The 18,600-nt window shown below is 37.6% G+C and overlaps 2 protein-coding genes across 2 annotated transcripts; one reads left to right on the top strand and one right to left on the bottom strand.

Moving 5' to 3' along the window:
* Positions 1-14,242: 14,242 nt before the first annotated feature.
* Positions 14,243-15,836, top strand: LOC145031515 (Pseudouridine synthase family protein). Its single transcript, XM_078980087.1, has 5 exons — positions 14,243-14,468; positions 14,696-14,835; positions 14,908-15,270; positions 15,338-15,400; positions 15,493-15,836. Exons 1-5 carry the CDS (start codon positions 14,333-14,335, stop codon positions 15,727-15,729), a joined length of 939 nt encoding a protein of 312 aa, XP_078836213.1. The 5' UTR covers positions 14,243-14,332; the 3' UTR covers positions 15,730-15,836.
* PDE320 (pigment defective 320) lies at positions 15,825-17,892 on the bottom strand. The gene is made up of 5 exons (XM_078980081.1): positions 17,420-17,892; positions 17,069-17,324; positions 16,631-16,988; positions 16,245-16,564; positions 15,825-16,155 (listed from the first exon to the last, which is right to left on the bottom strand). The coding sequence occupies exons 1-5, from the start codon at positions 17,704-17,706 to the stop codon at positions 15,958-15,960; spliced, it is 1,419 nt and encodes a 472-aa protein (XP_078836207.1). The 5' UTR covers positions 17,707-17,892; the 3' UTR covers positions 15,825-15,957.
* Positions 17,893-18,600: the final 708 nt, after the last annotated feature.

Below are 18,600 nucleotides of genomic sequence, written 5' to 3'. Positions count from 1 at the left end.
CAATTTGGCAACTAAACAAACAAAGAGATCAAGTCACATAACATTTTAAATAAAAAAAGCATTATAAAAGAAAAAGAAAAAAAAACTAATGGACCAACATCAATACTTGCATTAGTAGTTGTGAATCCTTCATTTTGTTTGCATTTTACACTAACTTATTTTTTCAATTATTTTAGTTTGTTATATTTAAAAAACTAAACCAAAAAGCTTCTAGCTCAGTGGTATCAAATGTTGTCATTCCTCATTAATATCAAGGGTTAAAGTCCCGTCAGGAACGTAAGTGGATTTATAAATAGTTTATGAGAGTATAATAGATTTGTCATTAAAAAAATAGCTTATAAATTATTTTTTTTTAAAACTATTTAAACTACATGTAAACAAGATTATTATGTTTTTTTTAATTCCCTCAAATATATCATTTATTAATAATAATAATAACTCAATTTTCTCCAATAATTTACAATAATGTATGATTATTTAAACTCCAATCTTCCATTTATTTGAAATATCTTTGAGCCAAAATTATTAAAATATTATCATAAACACAAGCACACACATATGCAACATATAATCCAAAATAAATCCAAACAAAAAACTGATGTATACTTTAAGAGTTCAAAATCTGGTGAATCAAGAACCTATAAGAGGGATTAGAGACAAAATAGAGGACCAGTACAGCGAATCAGTAAACATAGGTGCTTTAATTGGAAAATCAGGAGTAAGGACCTAGGAAAAATGTCGCTATATCACAATCAATTATTGTTATTTACCCGATTTAGTTACTAAACTATTTTCTTTTACCCTGTCATTATACCTACAAATTACATATTAATTAAGTCGCTTTTATTAATTTTTAACAGATTCCGGTTATCGAGCGTATATGGATGGTTGACTTGTACCACTATGGCCATATCATTTTTTTTTGGAAAAATATCACTGTAGCACAATCAATTATTGTCATTTACCCGATTTGGTTACTATTTTTATTTTTTTGCACAATTGGTCATTAAACTTACTAGTTACTTATCAGTTAACTCACTTTTGTTAATTTTTAATGGATCACCGGTTACCGAACATGCATGGAAATGTGACGTGCTAATGGAGTATATGTGGCAGTGGACCACACCATTAGTCATCCACCCTTTTTTATATTTTTTTCTATTTAATTTATATCATTAAACAAAAATATGTCACATATTCAACCCATCACTCTATACGTTACAATATTCCAGAAATATTCAGAATCAATATTTGGAAAAACAAGTTCTGCAAACCGGAACCTAAGTCTGACAATCAGGTCACAACAATAATATCAATGTTGAGTGGAATCGGGTTTTGGTTTACACCTTTGAAGTAGACAATGTCAGAGCTGAATCATCCATATGACTATTAAATCAAAGCTAAAATTGACACGTATAAGGGTTTCTATAAAGGGCAACAATGTATTTTTTGAGAAGGAAGAAGAGAGAAAGACGTCTTCGGTCATGTTGGTAAAGGCGGCAACGTACTTTTTTTTCCTATCAGTGACGAGAAAGATGTCTCCATTTTTGTACCACCACTTAGAAGGGAATAATAGACAAAATGAACTAGGGAAGTGTTGTTGACCCGAATCCTGTTGAAGGTTTCGTTCATGAGAAAGAGAAGAATGTTAGGATTATGTGGGTGGGGTTTGGTCTAATCAATATTATTAAAAAAACATAAAGAAAAAGAAAAAAAAAGGAGGGGGGGGGGGGGGGATAGGAAATATCACTATAGCACAATCAATTATTGTTATTGATCTAATTTGGTCACAAAACTATTATTTTACGCAATAGATCATTAAATTTCCTCGACACGTCACACTTCCACGTAGGCTCAGTAATTGGGTATCCGTTAAAATTTAACGAAAGTGATTTAATTTATAGGTAACTTCTAAGTTTAATGATCTATTGTACAAAAAAAATTAGTGACAAAATTAGGTACATTACAATAGTTGATTGTCCGTGACATTTTTCCAAGGATAGGAGACTTTTATTTGCACATATGTGGAAATTGAGATTTGGCAAATATGGCAACGATCATCGAAATAGGCGATGGAAGGGAACATTGATAGGATTAAGGTAACAAAATGAGGGAGTTAGATAAAAAAAAGTTGAATCATGTTTTCTTAACATCTACATTTGATTTTTTTTTAATTTTTAATTAGTATGAAAATTATAGTTAATCACACTTTGTTATAGAAATAATAATCTATCTACTTTTTGAAATAAAATGATTCTGAAAACCATACATACCAAAACCAGTCAAAATATAACCTCAAAGTTATGGGTCACATAGTTAAAGTTATTACATGACATCTTTCTACCTGTTAAAATATAATTATTCGTTTAAAATACTAATAAATAAATATTGTTTTTAAAAACCGGTTTGAATCGACTGACCGAACTGATTAGACCAGGAACCAGAGAACATAGCAGTTCAACTAGAAACGATTTTATGTCAATTTCTTAACCGGGATGAACCGGTCGGTTTTTATAAAAACTCGTTTGAACCGATTAATTAAACCGGTTAAATTAAATAAAAACACATAGAAATGAATCATTTTGCATAACAAACTTTGATTTTTTTCCACATCTATTTATATTTCTTTGAATAAAAATATATGGTAAATATTATGAAGTTTTTTAATGTGTTTGTATTCATTTAAAACTATATTTATTTTCGTATTATACTTTATTTTCATTTTAATATACGAAAATTGTAAAATTTATAGTTATGTATTTTTAAATTTATTTGGATTAATCTACAACTTTTATTTATATGTATTTTTAATATTTAAACTTATAGATGTCTATGTATGTAGGGAAAAAAAAAGATGAAAATTATAAAATAAAAAAGGTTGTACCGACAGTCAAACCGGTTAAATCGGTTGAACCGAAAACCAGTAACCATATTCGTTCAACCAAAAAACCGGTTTTAAAACATTGAGTATATGTACTTCTTACTCAAGCGTGTAACTCATTACTCATCTTTTTGTGGCTTTTTTGTCGTGAGAATTAAAATTAATGATATTTGTAATTATTTATTCCTTAGCTCTTACTTAGTCCAATTATGTAGCGTGTCTTTACCCAAAGCCCAAAGGGGTTGGAGTAACGTTTAGTATTTCGTTGACAAATCATATGATGCGTCATTTGTATAACATAAAGCAAGTTGCATTCAATTGATTTTAACAAGTAAATTAAGGTTTTGAATAAAGTGTTTTCATAAAAGATTATAGAGATAAATGATGTTAAAAGGTAATTGAAAACATGACAGACAAACTATTGAAATAGAAGCAAATTATCAATGAAGGTAAAAATATAAAAGTTTGGACTTCATCTCAGAAAGTTTCGTTTATCATACAAAAAATGTGAAAAAAGCAACTACATATCAACCATCTTATCTGAAAAGGTGCTTTTTTTTCTTTTTTGAGAAAAGTCATATCAAAAAGTTTCCAGAAAAATCATATGAAAACATTTTAAAAAGTATCATTGCTATGTATATTTAATTTCAAATAATGAATATTTAAAAAAAATCATTATTATATATATTTAATTTCAAATAACAAATGGACAATATAATGTGTGAGTTTTAAATTTTGGGCCTAATAGTTTTTATTTTTATTTGCAGTTTTGGTCCCTAAAATTTTTAGATTTCAAAATTTAGCCACCACATTTTTTGTATTTACAAATTTGGTCACTCCCTCAAACATTTTTCATTCCTCTTCCTCTCCTTCGTTGGAGCTCCAGCCAGAGTCGGCGACCTCGGCGACATGTACCTCATCGGTGACCTCGCTTGTGCATCTCGAAAAGAGGAAAGAGAAACAAATCTTTGTGTTTGATTTCTTTGGCTTTCCTGGCCTCTAACAAAGGGAACGATTTTTGTCTGGTGAAAGAGAATGACAATAGATGTCGTCATCATGTTTGATATCAAGTTAGGTTTTCACCTTTATGATTTGATTTTAATTTGACGTTAGGATATGATTTGAATTTTAGGTTTCATATTTTAGTTTTCGGTCAGTTTAAGGTTTTGATTTTTGGATTTGGTTTGAGCACCTATAGTTTATATATATATATATATATATATATATATATATATATATATATATATATATATATATATATATATATATATATATATATATATAAATTGGTTGCCGATTAGGTTGTTGGATTGGTTGTTAGTGGAGAAACCTTGGGAAAGTGACATCTTATTAGAGCATTGGCGATCGAAAAAGTTATCTATCAGAAAATCTATTATTAGCCTAAAGACAATTTGAGGTTGGGATTTAATTTCAATTTCATGTTTTGATTTTAGTTTTAGGTTTTGTTCGATGGTAGTCGTGACGGGCCGATGGCGATGGTGGTGATCAGTGGAATTGATGATGGAGGTGGTCAATGACAATGTTGGTGGTTGTGATGGTTGATGGCGGTGATAATGAATGGTGTGGAGTGATGAGACCACATGTTTTATTAACAATTTCTTCGAATGAGATTAATAATAAACTAGTAAAATGGCCCATGCTGGTATCAGAGCCTTGGTTTGAGGGATTCGAGCACACTCACGGGTGTGTATGAACTCAAACTGAGGACTGGGTATAAATTTTTTTAAAGACAAACCATTTTACAAAAATGATTTCGAAAATAGAAAAGGGTATGGTGCATGCAATCAGCCGAGCTCAAGTAAGTTCTCCCAAATTACCCATACAAGTTTATGTTATGATATAACTATGAGAATTGCATGCTAGTTTAGAGCTAAGGATCTAGGAAGGATGTCGTATATGCCTGCTGTATGAGCTTATTGAATTGTATGCTAGTACTGATTAGTTAGTAATATGATAGCATGATTAGGATATGCTTGGTTTTGTTTACTCAATGCTCGAATGCTGCTCGCTTTGTGCTTTTAGGGGTCCTAGTTATCTTTAACTAACTAGTAAATGAATATGTTAAGTTACATATTATGAGGACTAAATACTTTCATAAGGTTAAGTTTAGCTCTATTTTGCAGCTGTCGTTTGAGTCTAACCATTGTAGGGTAGGACCTCTTATTCGAAGAATTATCTGGTCTTAGTAATATGTAATGGTATTCGTGAGCTAGTTATGGGGAGATACCAGAGACTTCTTATGCAACTGATGGCAGAGAGTAGGTCGGAGATTACCCTAGGGAAAGCCTAGGATAAGATTAGCGCAAGAAGTAGTAGTAAAAGGGACTTGGTGGAGTCAAGATAGTTCTTAAGGAAAGTACGGATAGATGTGCAACGTAGTATGGGCCCATACTATTGAAAGCAAAGGATCTGTACTCGAATCAAGGAAGGATGAGATGACCTTAGGGAACTTGTAGTATGTGTGATCCCTCGATTTATGACAAGTATACTGATGTTTGTTATGGTGTATTTTCAGTATGTTGACGCTACACACTAGACTAGTTGGCAGTTCAGGTTCCGGTAAGGGATCAGGCTCGGGCTCTGGAGCTGGGCAACTCGATGAGCAGATGAGAGAGTTCATTTCATCTGAGGTCACACATAAAATTTTAGACCAGATTCATGTGATCTTCGGTACGGTCAAGAAGGGCATCTTGGAGATACTTGATGAGAGGTTGGGTGCACTCTGCACCGAGATGGAGGCCATGCTACGGGAACGCATGATGACATTCAAGGAGTTCCGAGCTTATGGAGATCCAGACTATCATAGGGCTCGGGACCCCATTGCTAGTAGCAGGTGGTTGGCTGATGTCACCAACGCCTTCCGTACGATCCAATGTCCCGAGGGGTACAAGGTCTGACTTGCTTCCTGTCTTCTGAAGGACAGAGCACATGAGTCGTGGGATGAGGTCGAACATGCCATTGGAGATGATGTAGCTCTAGATGTGATGACCTGGAGTGACTTCTCGGACAGGTCTAGGGTCGAGTTTGCACCAGTGATTGAGGTACAACAGCTTGCTATGGAGTTCCAGGATCTCCAGCAGAATACTGAGACACTGACTGAGATCACCGCCATGTTTAGGGAGAGGTCCCTTCTTATTCCGTAGTATATGGCGGACGAGGAGATGAAAAAGGCCCGATACCATGAGATGTTGTGGAGTGATATTCGCTCATTTGTGAGCCGATCCAGCTGCAAGACGCTAGAAGATGATTGTGAGGGCTCAACAAAGATAGAGAGTTGGATTTGGAGATGGATAAGAAGAGGAAACTAGAGGGGGTTCTGTCAAGGAGTGCGGGAAAGAAGCCCAAGGTATTGGATCACCGATCGAGGAGCCAACAGTGTCGCAGCCACTGTGGCAAGTGCGGCAAGTTACACGAGGGGACGTGCATGGAAGGTAGTTCGAGTTGCTTTAAGTGTAGCCGAACTGGTAATGTTAGTAGGGATTATACTGCTACCACCACCCCTACCACGACAGTATCAGATCTGATTTGCTTCCAGTGCAATCAGAGGGGACAAAAGCGGTCTTAGTGCCCGAGTTTAGAAGCAGCAGGACAGGTGGCGGCACCCGCTCCTACTACGTTGAGGATTATCGATGGCCACCAGGGATGGTCAGAAGTGTTTGTGTCCAAGAGCAGAGCCGTCCAGTTGATAGCAGAGGAGGCATGTGCAACTCCCAATGTGGTGAAGAGTATGTATCTTCTCCTTATCTTTTTATTTATATTGATTATTGCTTATGTTTATGTGTTTCATTATAGGATCATTCCTTGTGAAAAATATATCCGCTCTGGTATTATTTGATTCGAGGGCTGTCACAACTAGCATTTGTAGGCCAGGAAATTATGTCTATGTGTAATCAACTTTTGATGTATCTTGTAATTCCAAGTTTGATGTTATACATGTACTCATTCAAAAACAATTATTCGAATCAAAACTCACTCGTGAAGCGCTAAACCAAATTCAATACACTATATTCACCCAACTTTGGGTTGTAACCCTAGCTTCCCGGTTCGAACATATTATTGGGAGAGGAACCATTTATTAGGCCTAATGGGCCAATAAACTCACAACTTGATTCTTTTGGGCTACGAATCCTTATTTGGGCCCTAATTGTACCCACATTCACTAAGTAACTGATTTTGAGCCATAAGACTCATCATGGACCTTATTGGGCCGAAAACCACCCATTTGTTTTCAATGGGCCGAAAACCCATTGTTTTTACCTCTTTTGGGCCAATAGTCCCTAATGGGCCTTCATGGGCCGAAAAACCTCTATTGGGCTAATGTGTTTTAGGTTGAATTTTAAACTCAAGCCCAATACACTCTCTTCTTTCATCCTCTCTCCATTATTGGTTAAAAAATGTTGATCATACTACTCTTAACACCACATTATTGTATGGTGGTTATCCATGTTATTGATCTCACATACTTCTAAGCAAAACTCCTAACCCCTCATGTAATAACCAACTATTTCTCTCACTTTATCTTTCTTTTCTTATTCTCGGCCCTATCCACTCTCCACTCTCCAAATTTAAACTTCATCTAATTTCTAAAACTTCCTCCCTAGACTCTTCAAGAATTCCTCCATTCCTTTTTCAAGAAAATCGTGAGGTGGTGTAGATTTTCAACAAGTTCTCACAATAGTTCATCCCTTTAGGTAAGTTACTTCACACTTGAGTTGATTAAATCCATCTTATGTTAAGATTCTTCCTCAAAATAACATCATTCTCGTGTATATGCTTCTAAAATCATCTTATTTTAGAAGTTCTTCTCAAGGGAGCTTGTTAGGCCAAAAACTCCTTCAAACTTCTCAACAAAACCGAATCCATCTCCCAATGTGAGTTCATACCCCCTTGTTTTCAGTTTTTACTATGTTTTGGGGGACGATACAAGTTGCTTTTATGTCAGATCTATGTATTTATGCATGCATATGTGTGTTTTCATATTATATGTTGTGATTATGTTATGAAAACATGTTAAACCTTCACCAAACTCGAAATATCTACTAAACTTGGTGATGTTTGTGAACGAAACCACCTTATGTGACTTACTATGAAGTTGAAAGGATTAAACATGCTAAGGATGTTTGAAAACTAAATAAAACTATATAAGGGGCCATATTTGACAAATAAACAAAAAGTGAGGTCTTTATGTTAACTCACGGTTTTGAGAGGACCAAAATAGTCATTTTTAAATAAAAATGGATCTTTATGATATTCATGGTTTTAAAGGGGTCAAAAGTGTTAATTTTCACAAAATGGGCTTCTATTTGGGCCTTCACGGTTTTAATGGGCTAAATGGTCAATTTTCATAAAAATTGGCCTTATTTAGATATTCACATGTAACGCCCTGTTCTAAATTGACTCCTAGTCTGAGGCTGTGGCCCGAAGGTCGGTCGTCATAAGGATTATGGCTTTTAAAAGGGTAAGATCTAGGCCATTTTGGGTGTGAGTGATGCATTAGAAGTGTTCCGGATGTTCGGTTTGTGTTTTGGAGCCTAGGGGTATTTCGGTAAAATGTTAGTTTGGGCTTTTGTGGAAAATGGACTTTTGTTCAGAAGGTCTTAAGGAAGATATGAGTTAATAGAAGTGTAGGGATTCTCGTTACCCATACAAGTTTATGTTATTATATGTTTATGAGAACTGCATGCTAGATTAGGGATAAGGATCTAGGAAGGATGCCTTATGTGCCTGTTATATGTGTATCAACTTTATGAACTGCATGCTAGTACTTATTAGTCTATATGATGGCCTGATTAGTATATGCTTGATTACGTGTACTTAATGCTCGAATGTTGCTTGCTTTGTGCTTTTAGGAGTTCTAGTTGTCTTTTACTAACTAGTAAACGAATATGTTAAGTTACACATTGCGAGGACTAAATAATTTCAGAAGGTTATGTTTAGCCTTATTTTGTAGCTCTCGTTTGAGTCTAACCGTTGTAGAGTAGAACCTCTAATTCGAAGAATTATCTAGTCTTAGTGATATGTAATGGTATTTGCGAGCTAGTTAGGGGGAGACAGTAGGGACTTCTTATGCAACATATGGCGGAGAGTGGGACGGTGATTACCCTAGCGCAAGCCTAGGATGAGAGTATGCTGGGAGCAGTAGTAGTAGTAGTAAGGGACTTGGTAGAGTCGAGGCAATCCTTGAGGAAAGTATAGATAGATGTGGAAGGTAGTATGGGCCCGTACTACTGAAAGTAGAGGATTCGTACTCGAGTCAAGGAGGGTTGAGATAAGACTGGGGAACTTGTAGTGTGTGTGTGTGTGATCCCTCGATGGTGATGAGTATTCTAATGGTTATGTTATGTTGCAGTATGGTGACGCTACGTGGTAGACTAGTGGGCGGTTCAGGCGTCGGTGAGGGATCAGGCTCGGGCTTTGGAGTCGGGCAGCCGGATGAACAGATGGGAGAGTTTATTTCAGCCGAGATTACGTGCAGTATTTTGGACCAGACCCCTGTGATCTTTGGCAAGGTCAAGGAATGCATTATGGATATTTTGGATGAAAGGTTGGGTGCGTTCCGCACCGAGATGGCAGCCATAGTGGGGGCACGCTCGTTGACGTTCAGGGAGTTCAGAGCCTATGGAGCTCCAGACTATCATGGGGCCAAGGAACCCATTGATAGCAGCCGGTGGTTGGCAGATGTCGCCAACGCCTTCCGTTCTAGCCGGTGTCCTGAGGGGGACAAGGTCCGAATCGCCTCCTGTCTTCTGAAGGACAGAGCGTTGATTGGTGGGAGGAGGTTGGACATACTATTGGAGATGATGTCGCGTTGGACGCGATGGCTGTTGGGTCTTGAGCATTCTAACACTCCTAAGTGTACATCCAACCCTAAATACCTTGGATCTATGTTTTCTCTATTATATATGAAAATATGAATATTCTAAGGTATTACCCTAACTAGCATACAATTCCTTAGATACTTGAATAATAAACTAGATAGATATACATACATTGTTGATGTAGCTTGACTCCATGAAGCTTGAGAACCTAGTGCCCCAAGTGTGAAACCTCAAATGGTTCACACAACATCATCAACACTTGGAATAACCATGAGAAGAAGACACTTGATGCTCAAATCGGCTAGCCCTCATATATGTGTCACTAGTGCCAATTTCTTGAGCTAAAGGGGTCCTTATGTAGTGTGCATATTAGGGTTACACCATGTAATCCATGACTTTACCCATTCCTTATGCTCCATGGGTTTTAATCTCCATGGAGTATCCATGGGTCACCACATGGGTTAAACCCAACATAAGGAATCATGGATCATAATCCCACATATATAAGAATGAATGATTTACACAATCAATCCCCATATATTTAATTCGTCTCTTTTGATCACTAAATTAAGTCCAAATTAATTCTTGATCAATACTAATTTAAATAACATGATTTCATATTAATATATTTGAACTTATAATATATTAATATGTCACAAATATCTTCTTCTCATAAAAGGTCTATCCAAGTGTCCCGATGCCATGCAACCCAAATGGACCATGCCGTGTTGGGTCAAGTCTTACCAATTAAAGTTATGGACTTAGACATTAATCCAACAATGACATGGGGTGAATTCTCGGATAGGTTCAAGGATAATTTTGCACCAATTATTGAGGTACAGTAGTTAGCACGGGAGTTCCAAGACCTCCATCAAACTACAGAGACAGTGGAAGAGATCACTGTCAAGTTCAGAGAGAGAGCCTTTCTTGTTCCGCAGTACGTAGCAGACGATGAGATGAAGAAAGCTCGGTACCATGAGATGTCGAGGAGCGAAATTAGACAGTTCGTGAGCTGGTCCAGCTGCAAGACGCTGGAGGATATGATCGCTCAAGCCAGGGAAAGGGAGATTGACTGAGAGGCAGATAAGAAGAGAAAACCAGACGAGGTGCAGACATCTGCAGGATCGAGCAAGAGGCCTAAGGCATCATATTCTAGATCGAGAAGTCACCAGGACCGTAGACTCTATGGTAAGTGCGGCAGGACACACGAGGGTGTGTGTAGGAGCGATAGTGGTGATGTTTCTGGTTGCTTCAAGTGCGGACGGATTGGTAATTATAGTAGGTATTGTACTGCTATCACCAGCCACGGATCAGACCTGATCTGCTTCCATTGCAGTCAGAGGGGCCAAAAGAAGGCCCAATGTCCGAGTTTGGCAGCAATAGGTCAAGTGATAGAACCTGCCCCTGCGACATTGAGGATCACCGACGGCCGTCAGAGCTGGCCAGAGGCGCGTGTGGCGAGGAGTAGGGCATTCCAGTTGGTTACAGAGGAGACACGAGCGACTTCTGATGTTGCAAGTGCATATTTTTTCTTTCCTATCAATTTTTATATGTGATTTTATTATTATTTTCTCGCATCCACGTGAGTAGTTGTATCTTCGGATTATACCTCCTGCTTATGTTCGGATTATATGTCATCTGCATATCATGGGTCTTAGGGTAGTAGTGAGGGGACGTCTCTATATAAAGTGAATTTTTGGGATGCAGTAGCTGTAGCAAATGTGATTAGAACATGGGAAGTATTCCGAAAATCTTCAATGGTCTTACTGCTTTAGTGTCGATTGGTTTTGGGAACACTAACAGTAGTAAGCATTGGTTACCATCAAGATTGATCACTAGATGGTACGAAGGATTGAGGATCTTTCCAGTCAGATGTGTTGTAATATGTTAGTTGAAACAAAGTAGGGGAGATTTCTCCAAGGGTTCAGGAATAGAAGAAAGTGTGGATTTAGGATGAGTTCGTATTCTCGTCAGGAAGGAAGGCAACCTAAGTGGCTGATTGGATCGAGGGGTATATGAGCTAGGGGTGTTGGAAACTTCCCAACGTATGGTTCGTGTCCTTTTGGTGTTTGATAGTTGGCTTTGGGGACCAGGTGGAGGAAATTCTCATCATGACTTGAGTTTAGCTAGGACAGGCCGTTTCCATGATCAACGTGGAAAGTGTTGTAAAACTGTGAGATAGCCGTAGCATCCACTAGCAGCCAGATAGGGTGGAAAATGTTGTAAGACTGTGGGTTAGCCACAACATTCATTAGCATTCATATATCAAAGTGTGGGTGGGGGTCCGTATCTCCTAGTTAGTGTAGGCATGGGGCCGTATCTCATAGTTAGCATGATTAAAATCATGAAAAGATAGGTAGATAGGAATCGATGTGAAGTGGTACCTACATATCCCTAGACAGGTAAGACCTGGAGGCAAGGCCACTCAGTAGTGTGGTTTGGGTGAGACCCGTAGGCGAGACCCGTGTGTTCGTGGCAAGGAAGATGGGACCTGGCAGAGACCGTGGGGTCGAGATATAGGATCAGGGATCCCAGGATTTATAGAGCCATGAGTGGCAAGATGGATAACGCAATTTTGATACCCAAAGTTTTCTACAGAAGTCGTTGGGAGCAAATGGGAGGGTGATCATTGGTTCAGTAACTGGGTGGAATCCGGTGTTCCAGATAGTTGATAGATAAGTTCAGACCTGGGAGGTCTCGTTTCCTTTGGAGGGTAGATAGAGACAACATGATTTTCAGGTAGAAGTAGTGATGCGAGGATTCTTGTGAGGGGGTAGCTTACGAATCAGAAGAGAGAAGACGCTTATAGTTGGATAGGATAATCTCAAAGTAATTGATTTGACCCTGTTATGCAGCTCTCGTTTGAGTCTAACCGTTCCAGAGATGAATCTTCTAATTGAAAGATTATCTGAGCCTTCTGTAAAGTATAATTGTCCTACAGATGGTTATGTAGGGAGACAGACCAGCATGGATTCGATCTCTGTAAAGGTAGAAGTGAGTTGTTGAAGCTTAAAGTTTGTTTTCCTTCAGTAAGGAAGTTTGGTTGGCTCTCGATTGTCTTGAGAAGAATAGGTTACGCGTAGAACCATCAATTGCATTCCACAAATCATTTGTTGGATTCGGGTGTGAGTAAGGAGCGATTTCGAGGACGAAATCCAATTTAATTGGGGGAGAGTTGTAACACCCGGTTCTGAAAGTACTCGGCCATGGTCTCGAAGGCCAAGGATATCGGCGATTCGGTCTTTTATAGGTCTCGGGTCTTATTCATAAGGTTTTAGGCTTGGGTTGTGGCTAGGAGCGTAGGGTTTCCCACCACCTTTGCGTGGATATAAAGTTCGTCGGAAACAGACTTAGAATGAAGGAGTTATAGCACTTTGAAGTTATTGGCAATTAGAAGGTACCATGCATGCAAGGTAGTGAGCATAGAAGCACGCCCATCGTAAGCTGGGGGTACGCCCAACATAGAGAAGTAAGTGGACGCGAGTGTGGGATAAACCCTAATTTTGGGGCTAAGCACTATATAAAGAACATATGCATCAACATCCCCAAACACCTCATAAATGATTGTCTCACGTAAGATATCGTGAGAAAAACCTAAATAAATCATTCATAAGTACTGGATAATACCAAAAAAAGATTTATTTTGAAACAAAAAATGTTTAGGACTAAATATGTACAAAAATATTAATGATTAAATGTGTACAAAATGAAAAATATATTACCCTATTAAGTCATTTTTCTTGGCTAACTAGAAGTAACCGGTCATAAGGATTGAATGTGTACAATTTAACAAGTTGAAGGAGTAAATATGGACGAAAAAAAAATCTTAGTAACCAAATATATACAAATCATAAAATACATTACCCTTTTAAGTAATTATCCCTTTTCTAAAATGATTAAATATTTCAGAAATAAACAGTAATAAATTCTAGCACATATGAGGATTGTTTCCTATGTTGAGTTTGAGAGCCTTGTCATCTCGAGACATCTTGACGTTAGATTTGATTGCATACTTTTTTAAGGTATTCTCATTCTTATGGATATTTTCTTAGGCTTGTGGTCACCACCCCCTTCCATGTCATCTTCTTTGGTTGTGAAAGAGAGTGACTCGGTGAAGAGTCATCGAGTTCCACCGAAAATTTCGGATCCGGTTCTGAAAAATGAAATATTTTTAAAGGCCCAGGACGAACAAGAAAAAAGGATCCTTATCTTTATTATAATTTTGTATTTCTAAATAAAAATATATAATGAAAAAAATTAGGCCCTGTGCACACTTTGCCCCCCCTCTAAACACCCATGATCTCGGCATACCGAGCCCGAGATGAGGGGCGGTGTTCTCCAAGTTACCACGCTCCAGGTCACCCTCCACCTCACTCTTGCCGAGCCATTCTTTCTTCCCACAATCACCGATCTTATTTGCTTATCTTTGAACTGAAATGGACACTTATATGAATTTACGCTAAAATTAAAAAAAAATCTGCAAAAGTACCGCCAAGCCCCAAGGCCAAATAAAATAAAACAATAATGGGTTGGATAAAATTCAAAGTGGTGGTCAGTGGACTGGAAACCATCGTTGGACTGGTATACGAATGGTGTGGACTGTGGAAGAATAATGGGTTACGCCGCACTTGGAGTTGGACTGCCGTTGGCCGCCGCTCATCTCGACGACCTGTATAATCAACAAACTCATCCGGCCAACACTTACAAATGGCGTTTGGTTTTATCTTACGACGGCACACGATTCTCCGGTTTCCATCCGCCTTTCTTGAATTCCCCGATTACTTTCTCTGTTATGATATCTCACCAAACCAATTTCATTCTTCGTTTCTTAATACCTAATTTCTGCCCCAAACTGATTGAATTTCCCAGTTACTCTATATATCTATTATCTTCTGCATCACTTTCTGTCAATCTTCGATATCTTTTTCCTTTGTCAATTTTGATTGTTGATTATGGTTGTAATTGCTTTGTTCAGGTTGGCAGTATCAACCATCAACGCCAACCCTTCAGTGCCTCTTGGAACAAGCCCTAACTCGAGTTACAAAGCTAGAACGTAAGGATCTGTGTGTAGTCGGTGCAAGTAGAACCGACGCCGGAGTTCATGCCCTCGGCCAGGTCTGCCTTCCATCATACGTTCGTTGATGACGTTAGATTAAAAGCTTGAAACGTGATTTTAGTTTTTTTCAGGTGGCACAGTTTGTTACACCATTCAATTACAAGGATCTGCAGGACATGCACGCAGCACTGAATGGTCTTCTTCCTCCTGATGTTCGAGTTAGAGAAATCAGCCCTGCACTCCCCGACTTCCATGCTCGTTTTTCAGTCACCGGAAAGATCTACCATTACAAGATTTATAACGACACTGTCTTGGACCCATTCCATCGTCTCTATGCTTATCATAATCTTTCCAAACTCAATGTATCTGTCATGAAAGAAGCTGCCAAGTATTTTGTAGGGCAACATGATTTTTCTTCTTTCGCCAATAAACAACGCAATGATCGCGTAGTCAACCCAGTCAAGAATATCTCTCGAGTGGATATAATCGAAAAGGTATAAATTGTTTTGACTTTTTTGATCGGGTGTCATGTTGACTATACAATTTTTTTCTTGTTTTCAGGGACCCATTTTGCAGGTTGAAGTTGAAGGGTCTGGGTTTCTGTATAGGCAAGTCAGAAACATGGTACATAGTACATACAATAACCTTAAAATGATTTTGGGTTTTAAGTTTTATGTTTAAGCACATTGTTGTTGATTCGAATTTTATTTTGATAGGTTGCTTTGTTGATACAAATTGGGAGGGAAGCACTGCCGCCAGACATTGTTCCAAAGATCTTGGAAACATGTGATCGGAAGGAACTTGCAAAGGTGGCACTTGTGGCTCCACCTCATGGTCTGTTCCTAGTGGAAGTTAAGTATAATGAAGAACACCTCGGGCTTCCTGAAGATGGGCCTTCAACTAGTTTTGGTAGGCATCATAGTATTAGCAAATGTAAACTTCAATATTATTGAACAAGGTTTCAACTTTTTAGAGGATATTTAGGATTTTGCAGCTTATGTATATGTTTGTTTGAGGCTTAATTGTGCATTTTGAAGTAACATCTAGATTCTAGTAGAAATATGATACTTTCCATAATGACAGCTCATAAATATTTCTTAACAATACCCATACAGCCTTTAAGTTAAAGAACTCAATTGAGGACAATAATTAACATATATATGAATTAATGAATATAATATTCATGACTCAAAAAAACGAAGCTCAATCATGAACTCTTGCTGCCTTGGTGAATACCATGCTACAGCTTTTGCAGAAGCAAGAACTTGTAATGCATATTCAACTGCAAATACAGGATCCTTCACTTCCACAAACCTCTCACCATTTTCCATTCCCCATTTTACCCCTGAATCCAACCTGAAGCTAAAAGGGCCTACAAGCTACACCAAGTTCAAAATCATCATCATCATTCGATTACTACCATTCTAGAATCATAAACATAACAAGAAATGTGAGAAAGATTGATTACCTGCTGCTGGAATGAAAGGGTGGTAATTGGAGAAATTTTTTTAAGTGTTTGAAGATTTGGTGTTTGGGAATTGTATAAATCTTTTGCCAAATGAGTGGCGCCTGTAAGAAAAGTTGAACCAGATGGGAAATCAAGAAGGGCCTGAAAACGAGTTAGATCAAAGAACATCTTCTGGAAAGTTCCAAGCTGTGCAGAGACTGAGACTGTTGCAAATGAATCAGCTAAAATGGCACAATTGCCCCTCCTCACACCAATACCAAAACCATCTCCTGTTGTTGCTCTTACTGAGTTATCTCCAAAACATGCACTCATCACACCTCCTATACGTTTGTTTATTATCAGAAACAAGATTGAAAACAAGATATGGTAGAATGAAAAATTCTTACCAATGATTCCTGAAGCTGAGATATGAGGGTTTGAGAGGAATGCATCATGTGGTTGAACTTTTTTCAGCTTTGGTGCTTCACTTCTCCATATGTCGATACTGTTTTTCAAAGAAAAAGCAGCTGTGGCAGATAAACCTGGCTGTATAGAGGCAGGAGGAATTGCATCATTTTTATGGGTTCCAAAGCTTTTCGGTGAACCAGCATTATGGTTGACACATATATGGTAACTTGGGCCAATGTCAGAAGCTACAGATGCAAGATCGATTGCCATGTTCAAAGGAATATCCCATAAACCACCATTTTTGTCGACGAAAAGTCCAGGAGAAGCTGCTTCTAGAGTTAGATTATGATGTGGGAACTGCAAGAAGCATACAATGATAGGTGATGATTATGTTAAAGACCTAATCGGGAACAAAGTTTGGATTATTATATGTTTGCCTTGTGATTAAAAACTGCTTTCTTTCGAGGGGTCTTGTAGTCATCATCGCCATAAGATTCTAAGCTGAATTGAAGAGAACCATCAGGTGTAAGGAAGAATTCTGAGCAGAAATCAATCGCGTACAACGACTTATCGCTGAGGTGTCTCGCAATGTTTTTAAACCATGGAGATTCATCATTAGGTTGCCTGAACCCATTTCTCTTGATACTTGATGCCAATTTTTGTACATTCAACTGACCAAGCACAGTTCCACACCTAAACAAAGATGCCAATTGTGATTCATGAATATGAATTAGGAAACAATTTGAGTAAATTTAGGAGAAGATTAGGAAAAGGAGAGAAACCAGTACCAGCGATCAAGGGCGAAAGGTAAGGAGAGAACGCGTTGAAGCGAGAAGCCTTTTCCATGAGCATGAGGACTAGCATTGGAGTAGGAAGGGATAAAGGGCATGAACATGAATCGCTGGAAGAAGTCGACCTGTTTGGGTCTTGAAAGACGGATTCCTCTGGACAATCCGAGGACGGATGGGATGGGGTCACCGGGTGCGGGTCGGGCTATGCCGTTGAGGGTGGCCGGAGTGGAGACGTCTAAGTCCCAGAATCCATCGTCGTCCTTCACCCATCTCAACTTCCTCATTACAACTCTTCAACTTTTTCCCAATTTCGCCTAATCGGAATCAATTTTGTAAGACGCTCTGCTCTTCCTTTTCCCTAACCCTTTTTTCTTAATCCTTGTTTCCAGTATGCAGGTATGAATGAATGGATACTCCGCCGGAACTACTGCTGAAACTAAAATCCTTTTACAGTCCTACTATTGCTCTTTTTCCACGTTACCCCCTTCCCCCTCAAAACATAGCATTTTAGGCAACTAACTTTTTGTTTTTGGGAAATGACTCGTTTATTTATTTTTATTTTTGAAAAGAATTTTACAAAAATTTGAAAATTGTTTACAGAAAATAGCGATTAATCGAACAAGAAATCTGTAATTGTTTACACTTTTAAAAATTTATAGTAATCTTAGATCTTAGTTGGTAAATTTTAGAAAACTTTATATTTTAGACTCCTTATTGATAAAATCATCATGTATTTTAATAGAACATATAATTTTATTTTACTACCATTTTATGTATTTTGTCATTCTAATAGAGTATATTATCTTTTGAATCATTTTGTCTTACATACGGTCTTATCTTACTGTAAAATTAAAACCTAGATCAGAAAGTTACAAATATTTTATTTTCAAAAGAAAAAAAAATACATTGGAAAAAAAAATGAAGTTTTTTCAAGAAAAAAAGAAAATTTGAGAGTACAGTAAGACATGCTAGGAAAAGAAAGAATATTGTAAGATTACAATAACAAAAAAATACTGTGTTTGACAAAGATAATATAACATTTCAATCAAAAAATATTCTCTTAGAAAAAATACAATAAGATTATAGTATATCAATACTCTATTATTATTTGTTAATAAAAAAATTTATCATTAATGATATAAGATTTTTTTGAAAATTACCGGCTAAAATCTCAAATA

The sequence above is a fragment of the Lactuca saligna genome, chromosome 1 (genome assembly GCF_052625555.1).
Source record: "Lactuca saligna cultivar CGN05327 chromosome 1, ASM5262555v1, whole genome shotgun sequence".
Lineage (NCBI taxonomy): Eukaryota > Viridiplantae > Streptophyta > Magnoliopsida > Asterales > Asteraceae > Lactuca > Lactuca saligna.
Note: the sequence above shows the minus strand (reverse complement) of the source record. Positions and strands in the feature narration are given on the sequence as shown.

Bases quoted from the DNA above. Each gene is read 5' to 3' on its own strand.
- LOC145031515 (XM_078980087.1), top strand. From the start codon at position 14,333: ATGGGTTACGCCGCACTTGGAGTTGGACTGCCGTTGGCCGCCGCTCAT. The intron at 14,469-14,695 runs GTTTCCATCCGC...TGCTTTGTTCAG, and splicing joins CGACGGCACACGATTCTCCG to GTTGGCAGTATCAACCATCA. The intron at 15,271-15,337 runs GTATAAATTGTT...TCTTGTTTTCAG, and splicing joins GAGTGGATATAATCGAAAAG to GGACCCATTTTGCAGGTTGA.
- PDE320 (XM_078980081.1), bottom strand. From the start codon at position 17,706: ATGAGGAAGTTGAGATGGGTGAAGGACGACGATGGATTCTGGGACTTA. The intron at 16,989-17,068 runs GCAAACATATAA...TGCTTCTTGCAG, and splicing joins AAGCAGTTTTTAATCACAAG to TTCCCACATCATAATCTAAC. The intron at 16,156-16,244 runs GTAATCAATCTT...AACTTGGTGTAG, and splicing joins CCCTTTCATTCCAGCAGCAG to CTTGTAGGCCCTTTTAGCTT.